This window comes from Bos javanicus, chromosome 7, assembly GCF_032452875.1.
Source record: "Bos javanicus breed banteng chromosome 7, ARS-OSU_banteng_1.0, whole genome shotgun sequence".
Classification (NCBI taxonomy): Eukaryota; Metazoa; Chordata; class Mammalia; order Artiodactyla; family Bovidae; genus Bos; species Bos javanicus.
In genome coordinates this window covers 42,168,973-42,185,076 of record NC_083874.1, presented here as the reverse complement: position 1 = coordinate 42,185,076, position 16,104 = coordinate 42,168,973, and the positions used below count along the sequence as shown (strand labels likewise).

Sequence of the window (16,104 nt, the reverse complement as noted above, 5' to 3'; positions counted from 1 at the left end):
GAAGGGACCAGAGACCTTGATTTTTGAAAGGGCCTGTTTCTTGGGTGACTTGGTGTCTGTGAATACAGCAGCCTCAGGTTTAACAAAGGGAGCTCTTGGCATCTAGAACTCAAACAATTCTTTATTTCACCACCTGCAAGAAAAAAAAAAGGCCAATTCCAGGGAATTTTCAGCCCTGCACTGTGGCCTCTGTGGAGCTGTTTTCCTATGGTTCCAAGCGTGATTTGTACATAGCATTCTCACTCCACTTGGCAGTGCCTAGCTTTGTGGACCCATGTGGTCTTGACTCAGGTCCCAGGCTATTGTCCCCTACCTGGAGAACACTATCCTGAGAAGCACCCTGATCTGTACACCAACAGGTCTGTCCCATGAGACAGGTGGGCAGCTATGCTGAGGGCTCATGCCCACCTTTACATGCTGTGAAGCACTTCTCTGAGTGCTTCTGATGTGGAGATATCTTTGAGAAAAGTGAGCTCTCCCACTATTTCTCTGCAAATTTCCCATCTCTCAGTAGCTGAGGGAAAAAGCGGCAAGAGACTAACAGCCAAGTGAAAGGAAGAGGCAAGAAGACCACTGGTGGGATGTGACTCTAGCCACATCTATAGTCATTACCTGAAGAGATAGGATACCAAAAGTACCCAGAAAGAAAAGGTAGAGGGGACTCAGGCTGCAAAAAGGAGATGGAATAAGAGAAGACAGAACAATGATGGGAAGACAGACAAGACCTGAGAGCACAGCAGCAGGGATGTGAAACATCAATACTTGGATGCTGTTCTACTCGTGGGGTCTGAGAGGTTTTCCCTAAACCTACACCTCAGAGGGGAAGAAGGAAGGGCTGAGGACAGGCAAGGAGCTGACAAGCGACATAGACGTAGGGGTGCGGCGAGAAGCCAGGTGAAGTTCTACCGAGAGAGATGGAGAAAGGTGATAGGCCATGCTGTCTTTCCACAGACCTCTGTCTGCGAGTTGTCCCACCGTCCCTGTGGCATTGTATGAGTGCTTGTCTAGCCCACCCCAGAGAAGTCTCAACAAGTCTCTCTCAACTGAGACAAAAAAAGCCCTGGCTTTTCCTGTCCTGCTTGCCCAGCAACGATGAGTGCAGTGCCTGCCTTGGGCTGAGTGGCAGTGGCAGCAGGAGCAGTGGAGGCACGAGCACGCCTGTGAGCTCGCTGGTGCTGTGACAGGGAGCGGCTGTGGCTAAAACATTTGCCACACTCTGCACATTCCGCTGGCCGCTCGCCCAGGTGCGTCTTGCGGTGCAGTGCCAGCTTGGAACCCACACTGAAGGCCTTGCCACACTCAGGGCACTTGTGGGGCTTGTGGCCAGCATGGTTGCGCCGGTGCACATTGAGGTTGGAGACGCATGTGAAGCACTTGCCGCACAACTCACAGCGGTAGGGTCTCTCACCTGTGTGTGTGCGCCTGTGCTTCGTGAGGTCTGAGCGGTCGCTGAAGCAGCGGCCGCACTCAGTACATGGGAAGGGCCTCTCACCTGTGTGGATGCGCTGGTGCACCACCAGGTCAGAGCGCTGCCCAAAGCCCTTGCCACATGTGGCACAGGCATGTGGCCGCTCTCCCTGATGGCTGCGTCGATGGCGCAGCAGGGTGGAGCTCTCACTGAAGCGTCGCCCGCAGTCGCCGCAGGCGTAAGGCTTCTCGCCCGTGTGTGTGCGCTGATGGCGCACCAGTGTGGCGCTCTCCAAGAAGCCCTTGCCGCACTCCGGGCATTTGAAAGGTTTCTCACCCGAGTGCGTCTGCAGGTGTCGCGTTAGTGTGGAACTCTTGCCAAAGCTCTTGCCACACACACCACACTGGTGTGTGTCCGGAGCACCTGGCTGCCGAAGTGTGGAGTCACTGGGGCTCCTGGCTGCATGAACACGCAAATGGCTCCGAAGTCCAGCGACGCTGCGGAAGGCCCGCGAGCACTGTGTGCAGCGGTGGAGGGTGTCAGCAGGCACAGTAGGTGTTCCCCATGGGTGCGCCCGTGCCAGGTGGAAGCGCAGCGCACTCTGGCGGAAGGCTCGAGGGCACAGCGGACAGCGGTGGGGCCTCTCGGGAGGGTGCCAGCGGCGCCGGTGCAGTAACAGAGCCGGGAGGTGTGGAAAGCATCCACCACAAGCTCGGCAGCGGCAGGAGCGGATGCGCCGCCTGTGTACGCTCTGGTGCAGGTCAAGGCGGCCGCTGTGGCGGAAGCTCTGGCCACACTCACTGCAGATGTAGAGCGTCTGGCCCGCGTGAGCGCGTCTATGTGCACGGAGGTCAGAGGCCTCTGCGCATCGCTCGCCACACTCTAGGCAGCGGAAGCTGCTGTCACGACTGTGGACGCGCTCATGCCGCAGCAGCACTGAACTGTAGCGGAAGCTCTTGCCACACTCACTGCACCCATAAGGTCTGCCTGCTGCCACCTCTGAGGCAGCGAACATGGTGAGGGCCAGGTCGGGAGCCCTCAGCGTGCAGAGTGCCACTCACACTCTGGAGTCCACCTTCATCTGAGTTATTTTTAAGGCACAGAAAGGGAGCAGTAGCAAAGGGAAGGGAGAGAGGCCTGAAAAACTGGTTTGTAGATTCCAGGGTTCCTTCTCTCATGGCAGGTGCTGTGGCTGTTTCAGAGGTGGGTTGCAGCCAGGTTTACCATGTATCATGAGCCCTGCAGACAGAAGGTAATTGTGAGCTCCAGCAACATCTATGACAGCTACACCTTGGGGAATGGAGGGTCAAGCACAGGCTCCCTGTTTTCTGTAGCTCCCTCAGTTAGGTCATCCCTGAATTCCATTCTCAAGAGAGGAGGCAAAACCATGGGAGTCTGAGAAATATAGGCCAGGGAGGGGTGTGTCCTTGTGCCACTAGGAAGGGCAGGAGGGACTCAGAGGGAAGTTTGCCTCCAGTACAGTGCTCAGAAGAGGAAGAGTGTCCAGCTTGTTTTATAGCTTTGGACCAGGGATCCTGGCCTGGTGATGCACTAGGAAATGACTAAGGAGGGATGGGCAATGAGAAGTCCCCTAGGCCTAAACCAATCAAAGTCTTCTTCCAAAGACTCAGGATTTCCTGAGTAACCAATGTTAACTGAGCCAGGCCTAGACTGCAAGTGGTGAAGCATAACCCCCTCAAGCAGCAGCAGCTAGGGCAACAGGCTCAGGAATGGCTGGGACCTGAGCAAGGGAAGGTATTTGAGAAAACTAAAGTCTTGCTCCTTGGCTTTGGATAGCACCTGATAAGCAGTCACTCCACGCCAGGGCACAGTCTCAAGTTCCCTGGCCTAACTTTGAGAAAGTGAAGCAACTCAGGACCCAGGAAAGGGATAAAAGAATATTATCAAAAGTTGATGGTATTATTAAAGAAAGTGAAGTGAAAGTCGCTCAGTCATGTACGACTCTTTGCGACTCCATGGACTGTAGTCCATGGAATTCTCCAGGCCAGAATACTGGAGTGTGTAGCCTTTCCCTTCTCCAGGGGATCTTCCCAACCCAGGGATCAAACCAGGTCTCTCACATTGCAGGCAGATTCTTTACCAGCTGAGCCACAAGGGCAGCCCATTATTGAAGAAGTGCCTTTCAAATTTCTAGGGAGGGCGAGGAAGGAAGAAGGAAAATCCTTTCTAATTCTCAGGGCATCCAAGTTGTTTGCAAACATTCTGGAGACTTTCCTCATTACCCCAGCTCCAAGGATCTGAGAACCTGAAGTAGCAAAGAAGCCCCTTTATGGGGATGAAATCTGCTCTGCTATTCTCTTTATCTCAAATGGTATCCCTGAATCCTTCTGACAAGTTGGCCCAGATGGCTGTCCATGAGCAGGATCAGCATTTGTGCACAGAACTTCCTGTGCCCTCTATCTAAAGCACAAATGGGGCTGCTCTCCTAACCTGGCTGGCCTCACCACTGACTGCCTCAAGACCCACGGCTCTGTCCCCAGTTCAGTTCAGTGGGACATAGGAGACAGGTGTAGTCACTATCAACTACAGCCATGTCACCCAACAGATCAGAGATAGGAAGTAAACAATAGTCATCAGTCATTTTCCTATCAGCAGATGGCAACTCTAAATTTCCAGAGCTGTGGTTAAAACACCCCACAGATGGGGTTCTAATCTTCTGGATGCAAATGGACTCAATTTAAAGAAGGCTTTAAAGCTACAGACCTGCAGGAGTGGGCTCTGAAGCTTCTGCTCCCCTCGGTACTATTAGGCAGGAGTGGCTGATGTAGGATGTTTTCTCTCTGTGCCTCTGGAGCAGGGTGTGCTGTGCCCTGCAGGAGGGATAAAATAAGAGGAACAATGTGATTTTAAACTGAGCAGAGAGGACAAATGCAGGAAGAAAGAAGAAGGGAACATTTCCTGAAAGAGAAGTATTTTTTAAACAGATATTTTCAAGTATAAAAAACTTAACAAGAAGAGTATCACAGATTACTCACTCACCTTCAGCACTTATTTACATTCTAAATTATGTTTCATCTATGACATCCCCCCAGCTTGCCCCAGCCCATACTTGTTTTTGGAGATGGGGTCAGGGAGGGGTGCACTGGAATATTTTAAATCCTGGTCATCTTATTCAAAGAGTTTTAAACAAAATTTGTAATTAGGAGCAAGAGACCTCTGCAGACCTGAGAGCAAACTTTAGAGGGAGTCTCTTGGTTCTTCCAGAAGGAGTTTTCAGCCCAGACACTTGCTTGGGTTGCTGATTCTAACTGGTCAAAATCAAAGGAATGTTTGCTCTCATGTGAATAAAACCTCTCAAGGGTCAGTGGTTGATCCCAAATGCCAAGGAAAGCAGGGCTTATGTCCTAGTGAGTGTTCCCCCTCACCTGAGTGTCTCTGGAGACCCTGGCACCTCTCAGACCAAATTTCTGGGATCGAACCCTCTACCAGGCTACCACTTTCAAGGGTACATGTCCAAGGAAGGTAAGACAAATGCACAAACATAAACACACACACATAAATGACATAAACAAAGATACCATTTTGCCCCATTACAGACATGGAATAAGAGACCCCGGTCTAGGGTGCAGGTTTGGTGCTTGAGTGTCAGGGTATATCCTTCAAGTTTCACTTCTGTTCACCTTACCCCATACTGGAGCTTGCCCTTGAAGGAAAGGGTCTATGCCTGGAAGAAAATCTGGAAAAAAAAAAAAAAAAAGTATTACCCTGCCAACAGAACAATTTCCAGACTGTCCTAACCATCATTTTCCTGATTGAATTTTGAAGTGTTATACCACCAAATTTCTTTGACTTTCGGGAAAAAAATAAGTATGAGGGAGGCTTTAAAGAGGGAAGGGGATAATTATGTGTGAATTTACAAAAAATCATAGTTGTTCAATTTTAGTAGCTTTTAAGCATTTAATACTTACAGATTTATTATATGTAACTAATAAAAGACAAGTACTAAGAAGATAAGCTAATGGCAAAACTTAACATCACAATACATTTCTGAGTTTCGTTTACCACAAAACGTATTTGTTTCTTAATAGATATTGCCAGCATTTCATGTCACATCTAATGGTTCACATGAGTGTTGGACTAAATCAGGATTTGGTACATTTACTAACAATCTTCTGTGAGAGATGTGTAGTTCTTTTTCTTCTGAGTTGTACTCTTCAGTCAGAATAAAGATTTTCCTCCCTGGTTATCTTTTCTACCAGGCCAACATTTCTGGGGCATTGTGAAGACTCTTTCAACCAGAGTTGGATGCAGATGTGGGTTTGAGGGCTGCCTCAGCTGTGCCACAAGTGACATGAGGCAACTGAAACTTGAATATGGTTGGTTCCAAATGAGATGTGCTATAAGGGTCGAGTACGGTCCTAACTTCAAAGACTTAGTATGAAAAAGAATGCAAAATATCTCATGAATAATGTTTAATACTGTATGTTGAAATAAAATTTTAGATGTATTGGGTTAAGTGAAATAATGAAATATATTTTATAATTTATTTCACCTGTTTTTAAGATAAGTGATGATTACAAATGTGGCCAAATGGCTTGGAACACATACAAAGGGAGGCTACCCCACCTCACAATCCCTGGAGGGGACTGCATGGAAAGGTCACTAACTTCCCGGACCCTTAGAACCAGAGAAGATGGCCACTCTTCTCATCTCCTAAGATGAAGGGCTCTGGCCACACGCTCCAGAGGGTCCATCTGCTCTTTGGGAAAGTGAATATCTATAGTGCCATGTAGATCTGTTTGGGACTTGGGGTTGTGACTAGTGCAAAGCTACTCTCCTAGTTGTTACTGCTACTTTCCTAGTTGTTACTAGCATCAATATGGAATGGCTCTCGTATGTTCCTGTGTATGTACCACTTTCCTCCTCCTACCAGTCCTTTGAGGTGGGTACTACTGGGCACCCCTGTGTGACCTAAGGTTCCCCTGCGGTGTGAGCTTTTCTAGAGCCACTCGGGCGGCAAGTGGGTCCAGGGACAGGGAAGGGATGGCAGGCCAGGAGGCTTGTCTGATTCTCCCTGATAGTCTCCAACCCTTCTGGCCCCGGCCAGTTGATGGTAGCAGATCAGGAAGTCCCAGGCGACCTCACAGGCTGCCATGGGACTGGGGCTCACTTGTGCCTTGCATTTGATTCTTTGCAATCCTGGTAATGAGAAAGGAAACTGTTGGCCTTAGAAGAGGTTTGGAGAGTGGTAGCTGCATTTGGGAGAGAAGATTCTTCTGCTGGCCTCTCTCTATATACTTAAACTCCACCCTAGTCCCAGCTCTAAAGTCTGTTCTGTTGCCCCAGGCTTAATGAAAGTGTAGTCTCAAGGACTCTGAGATACCCTTAGAGGCAGACGAAATTTTACATCCATTAAGAGGCAAATGATACACTTTTCACGGCTGGGAGGAGGAGGGGGGAGGAATTGGATGGATGGAAAAGTTTCCCTTGCCCTCTGGAGCCTAATATGGGTCTTTTCCAGTTGTAGGTCTTTCTACCTGAAAGCCCTTTCCCTTCTTCATTCAGTACTCAGCCCCAATAATCCCTCCGCAGAAATCCTACTGAGCACCTCCACTCCTCCAGCCCCCTCCTTGGCTTTACTCTGAATAGTCAGTAAAAGTAACATTAAAGACTGATTCCCAGTCCACTCGGAAAGGTTTCAGTCTCTTTTCTAAGTGAGGATGAGGTATGAAATCCAGAGCAGCAAAGTGGCCACTCCTCACTTCCCTCTTTCCCTTAACAGAAACAAGGTCCAGTATTTTAAAAGACCTTGTCTCTTCCAGCTTCAGATCCAGTCCGTTCAGATCCAGATATGTTTAAAGAACTGGTGAAAACAGAAACGACAGTTCCCTCTTCCCCTCAACTGCCCAAGCCTGATCATGATCCAAGCGGATTCATTTGCAACTTTTTTCCACAAAGATTTTTTCTGTGAAATCTGGGAAGTGTGGAGAAGGTATGTATGTTGACAGGGAGAGAACATAGCAGTACAGTTTATTCTCTATATTCCTTTGACACACGGTCAAGACTACAGCTCAGAAGAGCCAGAGGAGCCCAGAAGCGGGATGAGGTGAAGGACTATAAGGTGGTTCGCATTCTTCCTGGGCCTAGCAAGAAGTTGGGCACACATAAGGCACCTAATGCTTTTTAAAAATGATGTATTAATCTGGAATGCTATTCTTTCAAGCATTAGGTTCCTGGAGGAGAGTGCCTCTCTCTAGACATCTTATCCTCCATAGCCCTATCCACTGCATACACTGCAAATACTCTGCCTTGGTTTACTAAGTGGGAACTGCAACCTCTGTAGGGGAACTAGAGAGGCAAGTATCCAAGTTCTGGGTCTTCCATGGCTGGCTGTGTGACCTTGGACAGGGAAGTCGTGTGCCTAACACTCCTGCCTGAGAAAACTCAGTAGAGGAAACTATTATAACGTCTCCTATGAAAAGAGGTAGGTGTAAAGTCTGAGAACGGCAGTTGCTGAGTTTTTAGGATTTACTCTTCCCAGGACAGTTTTGAGGAACTCTGAAAAAGGGGTTTGACTCCTACCTGGTAAGCATCCTAAACGTTCTGCAAAACCTTTAAGTCCTTCCCCTCCCCGACTGCTCCCCAACCCCGCAAAGAACCCTACTTAATGGGATTAGAGAAGCGTGGCGCTTTCGCAGACCCTCGACAAACACCGTGGGCTTAGAGTAAGTAGTGACGTTGATTACTCATTTTAAGGCTTGGTGTCTAGTACTTAACGGGAGCTGAAAACAACTATTCGAGGAATGAGGAACGCCGCACCTGAGCAGGTCGCCTTCCCCGGCCCCTCTCCGCAGCGCAGCCAATCCCGGGCGCCTCAGTTAGTTTTCGTCATGAGTTGCTGGTCAGATTCTCCTTGGACGAAATTTCCCATCCCTGGGCCCACCTCAACTCTTTGCCCTAGGAGCCAGCCCACCCGAAGGGCAAGACAGGGCACCAAAAACGTAGTGTAGAGTAGGGGGCGTTTAATATGGTCGGGACCCGGAGGCTGCCGCTGCCCTTTTATTCGGACTCAGCCTGGCGACATTTGCGTCGTGTGGCCGCCAGCAACGAAGGTCACAGCGGTTAGACTGGCGAGGACAGACGGAGGGTAAGGCCTGGGAGGAGCAGGCCGCGCGGCAGCAGCGGACACGGGCCGGCCAATCCCTTGCTCCGCTGGGCCTCTGCGTCACTAGTTGCTACGGAGGCGTTCTTCACGGCGGCAGACGCTGGCCGCCCGAAGCTGAGTGAAAAAGCCGGGCGACAATTGGGGATCGCTGCCCCGCGCCAGCCCTCCCCCCCGCCCCTCGGTCCCCTCACCGGTCGCCGACTGGCTCCTCGGACACCGCGCGGCTCCCACTCAGCTGGGTCGCTGACCCCCGCCTCCCGGACTGCGGGACTGGGGCGGGGAAAGGAGGGAAGGAGCGCGGGGCGGCCTAGTGGGGGGAACTGGGAGGTGCCTCGGGATTGAGGATCACGCTCCAGCCCCGCTCTCCCGGGTTGGCCAGTGGCCTGCCTCACGCCGGTGCGTCACCGGTTGCTGGGAAAACTACGAGACGTAAGACGGCTCCACTAACGGTTCGGCCTTAGCAGCACGGGGCAGAATTCCAGTAAGGGGGCGGGACCAATAGACGGAGCCCCAGGAGACTCCCGGTCCACCTCCCTCCGTGTCAAGGCCCCACCTTCTTCCTGGGCTCAACCAATCCCTGCCTCCTTCTTTGCCTACGTCCCACCGGGGTCTCTTCCCGCCCAATCAAGAGGAAAGGGCTCTGAGCCCCGTGCACAGCCTCAGGGCCTAGTGGCGGAGTCCGGGTGTATACTTTTGTGTTTCTGCGGTTCACAGGGGCAGGCGTGGACGCAGAAAGATATCCCCGCAGGTGCCGCAGCCTGGCTAGGGGTGCCCCGAGGTGGAGTGACCTTGGGGGCCACCGCCCGAAAGTCCCGTTAGTTAGCTAATGACTTCTTACAAAGAGGCCACACTTGATACCTGTTACCTTAATCCCTGCCACAGCCCTGCCAAGGAATTGATGACCCGTCCAATATTGCACTACCAATATTGGGGGGTACTCCTAGACGGCTTTCCAGTTATCTCTACAAAAGCATACTGGCTGAGCTCTCTGTTCAATGTCTTGTTCCACTGAGATGTGCTGTTATTGTTGTTTTCCAGAAAAGCATTTGGGAATGTGACCCTCTGCCCTCAGGGCTGCCTATCAGGCTCCGGATGATGCCACTCAGGATCATTCTTTACCAGTTCTAATCTTCCTTTCATGGTCACTTAGTGCCACATATCTTGTCACCCATCCAGAGCTTCTGCCCCTCTCCTCTGCTCAGTTCAGTCGCTTAGTCGTGTCCGACACTTTGCGACCTCATGGACTGCAGCACGCCAGGCTTCCCTGTCCATCACCAACTCCTGGAGCTTGCTCAAACTCACGTCAATCACGTCGGTGATGCTATCCAACCATCTTATCTTCTCTTGTCTGCTTCTCCTCCTGCCTTCAATCTTGCCCAGCATCAGGGTCTTTTCCAACGAGTCAGTTCTTAGTATCAGGTGGCCAAAGTATTGAAGCTTTAGCATCAGTCTCTCCAATGAATACTCAGGACTGATTTCCTTGAGGATTGACTAGTTTGATCTCCCTGCAGTCCAAAGGACACTCAAGAGTCTTCTCCAACACCAGTTCAAAAGCATCAGTTCTTCGGTGCTCAGCTTTCTTTATACTCCAAGTCTCACATCCATACACGACTACTGGAAAAACCACAGCTTTGACTAGATGGACCTTTGTCAGCAAAGTAACGTCTCTACTTTTTAATATGCTGTCTAGGTTTGTCATAGCTTTTCTTCCAAGGAGCAAGCGTCTTTTAATTTCATGGCTGCAGTCACCATCTGCAGTGATTTTGGAGCCCCCCAAAATAAAGTCTGTCACCATTTCCATTGTTTCCCCATCTATTTGCCATGAAGTGATGGGACTGGATGCCATGATCTTAGTTTTTTGAATGTTTAATTTTAAGCCAATTTTTTCACTCTCCTCTTTCAGTTTCATCAAGAGGTTCTTTAGTTCTTCGCTTTCTGCCATAAGGATGGTGTCATCTGCATATCTGTGGTTATTGATCCTGGCGATCTTGATTCCAGCTTGTGCTTCATCCAGCCCGGCATTTCACATGATATACTCTGCATGTAAGTTAAAAAGACAGGGAGACAATATACAGGCTTGACGTATTCCTTTCCCAATTTGAAACCAGTCCATTGTTCCATATCTGGTTCTAACTGTTGCTTCTTGACCTGCACACAGATTTCTCAGGAGGCAGGTAAGGTGGTCTGGTATTCCCATCTCTTGAAGAATTTGCACAGTTTGTTAATGATCCACACGGTCAAAGGCTTTGGTGTAGTCAATAAAGCAGATATTTTTTCTGTAATGTCCTTGTTTTCTCTACAATCCAGTGAATGTTGGCAATTTGATATCTGGTTCCTCTGCCTTTTCTAAATCCAGCTTGAACATCTGGAATTTCTTGGTTCACATACTGTTGAAGCCTGGCTTGGAGAATTTTGAGAATTACTTTGCTAGTGTGTGAGAAAGTGCAACTGTGCGGTCGTTTGTGTACACTTAGATCCTTCAAGCCCTTCCCATTGCTTGTTAACAACTGAATAAACCCATGCAACCAGCATTCGTATTAAGAAATGGAATATTTCAAAATAAAAAGAAATGGAATATTTCCAGAATCCCCCAAAACGCTTTGGCTCATTTTTTGTCTCTCCTCCCATGTAAAGAGTAACCATAATTCTGAGAACATAAATTAGTTTTGGCTAATTTATAGTTTGGACTTCCCTGGTGGCTCAGACAGTAAAAATCTGCCTGCAATGCAGGAGACCCAGTTGGGGTTTTCCCTGGGTGGGAAAGATCCCCTGGAGAAGGGAATCTTCCAGTATTCTTTCCTGGAGAATTCCATGGACAGAGAAGTCTGGTGGCCTACAGTCCATAGGGTCACAAAGAGTCCTGTACAACTGAGCAACTAACACTTTCACTTTTCATTGATACATAGAATCATATTATAGGTGCCCTTTTGGAATCTGATTCATTTTGCTTAACTTTACATGTAAGGTTTATTCATATTGTTAAGTGTGGTTGTGGTTAGTTCACTTTTGTTGCTGTATAGTATTCCATTGTGTAAGTATACCATATTTATTTACCTGTTCCACTAAATAAATAAAGTTGATTAACATTTAGGTTATTTCTAGTTTGGGGCTTGTATTAGTTTTCTAGGGTAGTTCTAACAAAGTACCACAAACCGAGTGGATTAAGCAACAGAAATTTATTTTCTCACAGTTCTGGAGTCTAGAAGTCTGAGATCAAGTGTCAGCAAGGTTGGTTCTTTTGGAAGGATACGAAGAAGAATCTATTCCATGCATCTCCCCCTAGGTTCTGGTGGTTTTGGAATGCTATTCAACTCTACTTTGAATTCCACCCATTTTTAAAAGTTTAGTGAAATGCCATCTCCATATACCTGGAGATGCCTATGCTGGAATGCCCTTCTTCCCCATCGTTAAGAGAAAGGCTTTGCCCTGAAAACAATGCCCTGAAGCATGAGCACAGGGCCTCCTCATCACAAATACTCAATGAATGTCTGCTGATACATGTAGAGCAGCATGGATTAGGGAGTACATGTCTGGCAGCAGGATGCAAGGAAGTGGAAAACAGACACAGGCCTAGGGTGATGACAACCTGAACCAGAAGGAACAGAGGCGGCAGATGCAGAAATGAAAAATGTGCCTGATGTAAGGTACCATACATTTTAAGGTAGCACTGTGTTGAGGATGACTGCGTGCTATGCTAAGTCACTTCATTTGTGTCTGACTCTGTGTGAGTCCACGTGCTGTGGTCTCCCAGGTTCCTCTGTCCATGGGATTCTCCATGCAAGAAACTGGAGTGGGTTGCCATGCTCTCCCCTAGGGGATCTTCCCCACCCGGGGATTGAACCCAGGTCTCCTGCAAGGCAGACAGATTCTTTACCATCTGAGGATAATTCCAAAGCTTTTCAAGACAAGGAAATGGACTAATTAGGATATTTCTGGACTCATTGGTCAGTATTGATGTCATGTGTTTAAGTGACACTGGTCAGTTCCAGAGGGGTAACTAAGATGGTGACAGATACAATACATGATTGAATGGGCTGAGACTATTTAACCTGGAAAAGAGAAACCTGTACATGATGACTGTACACAGGTTTGACACACTGTCATGTGAAAGAGAGTTGGATTACATAACTTTCTTTTGTGTAGCTATGGAGGGAAGAACTCAAACAATGAAGGGAAATACAGGAAGCTATATTTTTATTTCTTATGGGAGTCATTATAGATGGAAATGATAATTGGAACCATAATAATGAATGTAGTGAGAGAAAGTTAGAAGGTCAAGAATGAAGTTATGGGCATTATTTGTCAGTTTGAAAATATTGAATCCAAATGTTTGTCTTTCCCTACAAATTTATATCAATAAATGGGACAACTCCCAACATGGTTCCATAAATATTCAAGATATTTATGGAGGGTCTACCATATGCCAAGTGGTGTTCTAAACACTGGGGAATACAGCTGTGAACTGCCAGGTGAATTTCCCTAAAATAATCTCTGGCTGTGTCATACTCCTAATAAAAAACTGTCAAAGGTTTGTATTAACCATTACATAAAATTTACTCTCCTGATAGGACATTAATGCCCTTTCCTATCTGTTCCAACCTGGCTTTCCAATCTGTTCTCTCCAACTCTCTGCTAAACTCGATCAAGTTATTTAACCTCTAGTCCCTCAATTGTAAAAATGGAGGTACAATATACCTCAGTTGGTTGTCATGAGGATCAAATGAATAGACATAAACTACTCAGAACTTGGTGCCTGGTACAAGATAAACATTGTATAAGTGTTTGATGTTTTTTTTGTCAAGTGATATGAGCAAGTCAGGGAAAATAATTTACTTCTGGAAGACCCAGTAGATTTAACAAGGGTAGAAATAATTCTGGGATTTGAGTAAAGGCTCTCCCTTTTATCTATCTGTATTAGTGGATGCTACACTATGTATTTCTAAGAGCAGCAAGTATTCAGCCAGATTTAAAAAAAAAATAAATAAAACAGCTTTATAATTGACATACAAAATTTCAGATATTGAAATGTATGGTTTGAAAACTTCTGACACACAAATTATATCCTCACAACAATCAAGATAGAGAACACATCCACTACCCACAGGTTTCTGTGTGCCACTTTGTAATCCACCACTCCCCTAGGCAACTACTGATCTGCTTTCTATCACTACACATCAGTCAACTAAAACATTCAATTAGCAATTGATGGTGTTATTTATTAAGTATTTGACTTATAGTAAGAAAAAAATCAACATAGAAGGTAGTTTCTATTGGTGAAAAAAACAAACTAAAAAAGGGTAGTTTTTAAACATGAAGGTAGCAGTATTTGAAGAAATTAAAAGTAATTTATGAGAAAACTTTACTTCATTGAGAAATAGATGACTTGTGATACTACCTAGTAATTGGTGGTGTTACTGACATCTTTATATGACTTTCATATTTTTATATTTCATTCATTAGACAACAGGGGTTAGTTATTTGTGTCAGGGACTGGAAGGGGGTACACTTGTAATGGGGAGAACATTGAAATTGTGCTGTCCAATGTATTAGTCACTAATCACATATGGCTATCGAAATTTAAATTAAAATTTCAGTTTCTCAGTTGCACTGGCCACATTTTAAGTTCTCAAGCACCCCTCACCTGGCTAGTGGCTACTATACTGAACAGTGTGGATACAGAAATTAGTTATCATTGCTCCAAGCTCTACTCTATAGAGCTAATTTAGAAGATTCTTGAGTATATTATCTATATGGGAGGTGAGGAGGTTCTAAGCTGAAGTAATGGCAATGAAATGGAGAGGTGTCTCTTCTCCAGATACTGAGATACTTAATGTGATGCTGAGTGAAGACAGTGGGATTCATTTAGGATGTAATCTAGGTTTGGAGTAAATAGGTTGATGATTAAAATTATTCACCAACCAACTAAATATAGGAGAAGTAGCAGGATTTGGGAAAAGGGGATGGCATCAGACTTGTGTGCAGTGAGTGAGAGGCAGCCATGGGCTGGCCATTGGTTTGAGAAGCTGCTGGATCTCAGAATCTGATCTGTGGGGATTCTAGGTAGAGACAGAGTTGCAAGGAAGGAGCAGTAGTCATGGGTAGGAGAGCCATGTACTTGGGTGAGGGCTTTCAGAGAAATTAGGCTACATAAGAAGGTCAGAGGCTAGTATCAGGGCCTGGGAAGAACTGACATTTAGGGCAGGATTTCCAAACTGTGAGTGGCTCATGAAATTAACAGAATAGGTCTTCACCAGCATTTAAAAAGAAAATAGTAAAACAAATATTAATATGCTTTGCATATTAAGTAAAGACCTTTTCCTGGGCTTTCCTGGGTGGTCCAGTGGTTTGAAGTCCACCTGCAAATGCAGGGCACATGGATTTGAATCCCCTGGTGGCTCAGAGGTTAAAGCGTCTGCCTGCAATGCGGGAGACCTGGGTTCGATCCCTGGGTCAGGAAGATCCCCTGGAGAAGGAAATGGCAACCCACTCCAGTATTCTTGCCTGGAGAATCCCATGGATGGGGGAGCCTGGTGGACTACAGTCCATGGGGTTGCAAAGAGTCAGACACGACTGAGTGACTTCACTTCACCTCTAGCAAGATTCCACACGCCATGGGGCAACTGGGCCCCTGTGCCACAACTAATGAACCTGCATGACGCAACTACTGAAGCCCATGCACCCAGAGCCCATGCGCCGCAACAAGAGAAGCCATTGAAATGAGAAGCCTGCATACTTCAAGGAAGAGTAGCCCCCTCTTGCTGAAACTAGAGAAAGCCTATGCACAGCAACAAAGACCTATTGCAACCACAAACAAAAATCTTCTTTTGAAAATTGAAATTCTTTTGAAACTTTTGTTATGAATATATTTACATATATATATATATATATATATATATATGTATACCAAGTTGCAAGGTAAAACATATTTCTGAGTTGATTAGGTTGAATATCACCAATTTATTAAATGACACCACAGACTATAAGCTACATACAAACAAACTCCTGGCATGTAGCAGACACTCAGTAAACATACTATTCAAAGGAATTAACCAATAGGTCAGAGAAAAAGAGGAAACTCAGGACAAGGGTGACTCAGAAGCTAAAAAAGGATGAGAGAGAAGTAACAACCCATTGTCAGACATCAGTCACTTGGTTATACTCAGAGCTTATCCCTGATATTTCTGTGGCAGGAGCAGAAGTCAGACTACAGAAGTAAACAAGAGGTGAGGAAATAGAGATGAGACAAATGAGAGTGGAGACTGAGAGACATTTGTTTTGTTATAGACAGAGGTTCACTACCTGTCTGGAAAAGATTACATAGGAAAGGCATGCTCTAAAACTGTGCTGTCTAATAATGGAATCAATAGCTACACATAGCTATCTAAATTAAACTTAAAAATGCACTTACTTAATAATACTAGGTCCATTTCAAATGCTCAGTGGCTTACATATGGCACAGAGCTGATATAAACATTTCCATCACTGCAGGTAGGTCTATTGGATAGTGCTGCTGTAAAAAAAAACAAAAAAAAAAACCTCATAATGTTTATACCAGCCTCAATAAAACAAG

The 16,104-nt window shown here is 46.5% G+C and overlaps 1 protein-coding gene across 6 annotated transcripts; it reads right to left on the bottom strand.

Annotated features, from left to right (window-relative positions):
* Nucleotides 1–103: 103 nt before the first annotated feature.
* Nucleotides 104–16,045, bottom strand: ZNF672 (zinc finger protein 672). 6 transcript variants are annotated; one of them, XM_061423219.1, is made up of 4 exons: nucleotides 8,726–9,052; nucleotides 5,055–5,105; nucleotides 4,133–4,239; nucleotides 104–2,647 (listed from the first exon to the last, which is right to left on the bottom strand). In XM_061423219.1, exon 4 carries the CDS (start codon nucleotides 2,421–2,423, stop codon nucleotides 1,026–1,028), a length of 1,398 nt encoding a protein of 465 aa, XP_061279203.1. In that variant the 5' UTR covers nucleotides 2,424–2,647; nucleotides 4,133–4,239; nucleotides 5,055–5,105; nucleotides 8,726–9,052; the 3' UTR covers nucleotides 104–1,025. The 6 variants fall into 6 exon arrangements, with proteins under 6 accessions (XP_061279203.1, XP_061279202.1, XP_061279205.1 ...); XM_061423218.1 differs by lacking the exon at nucleotides 8,726–9,052 and adding an exon at nucleotides 8,189–8,719; XM_061423221.1 differs by lacking the exons at nucleotides 5,055–5,105; nucleotides 8,726–9,052 and adding an exon at nucleotides 15,943–16,045.
* Nucleotides 16,046–16,104: the final 59 nt, after the last annotated feature.

Excerpts from the sequence above, each read along its gene's own strand:
- ZNF672 (XM_061423221.1), bottom strand. The coding sequence starts at position 2,423 with ATGTTCGCTGCCTCAGAGGTGGCAGCAGGCAGACCTTATGGGTGCAGT.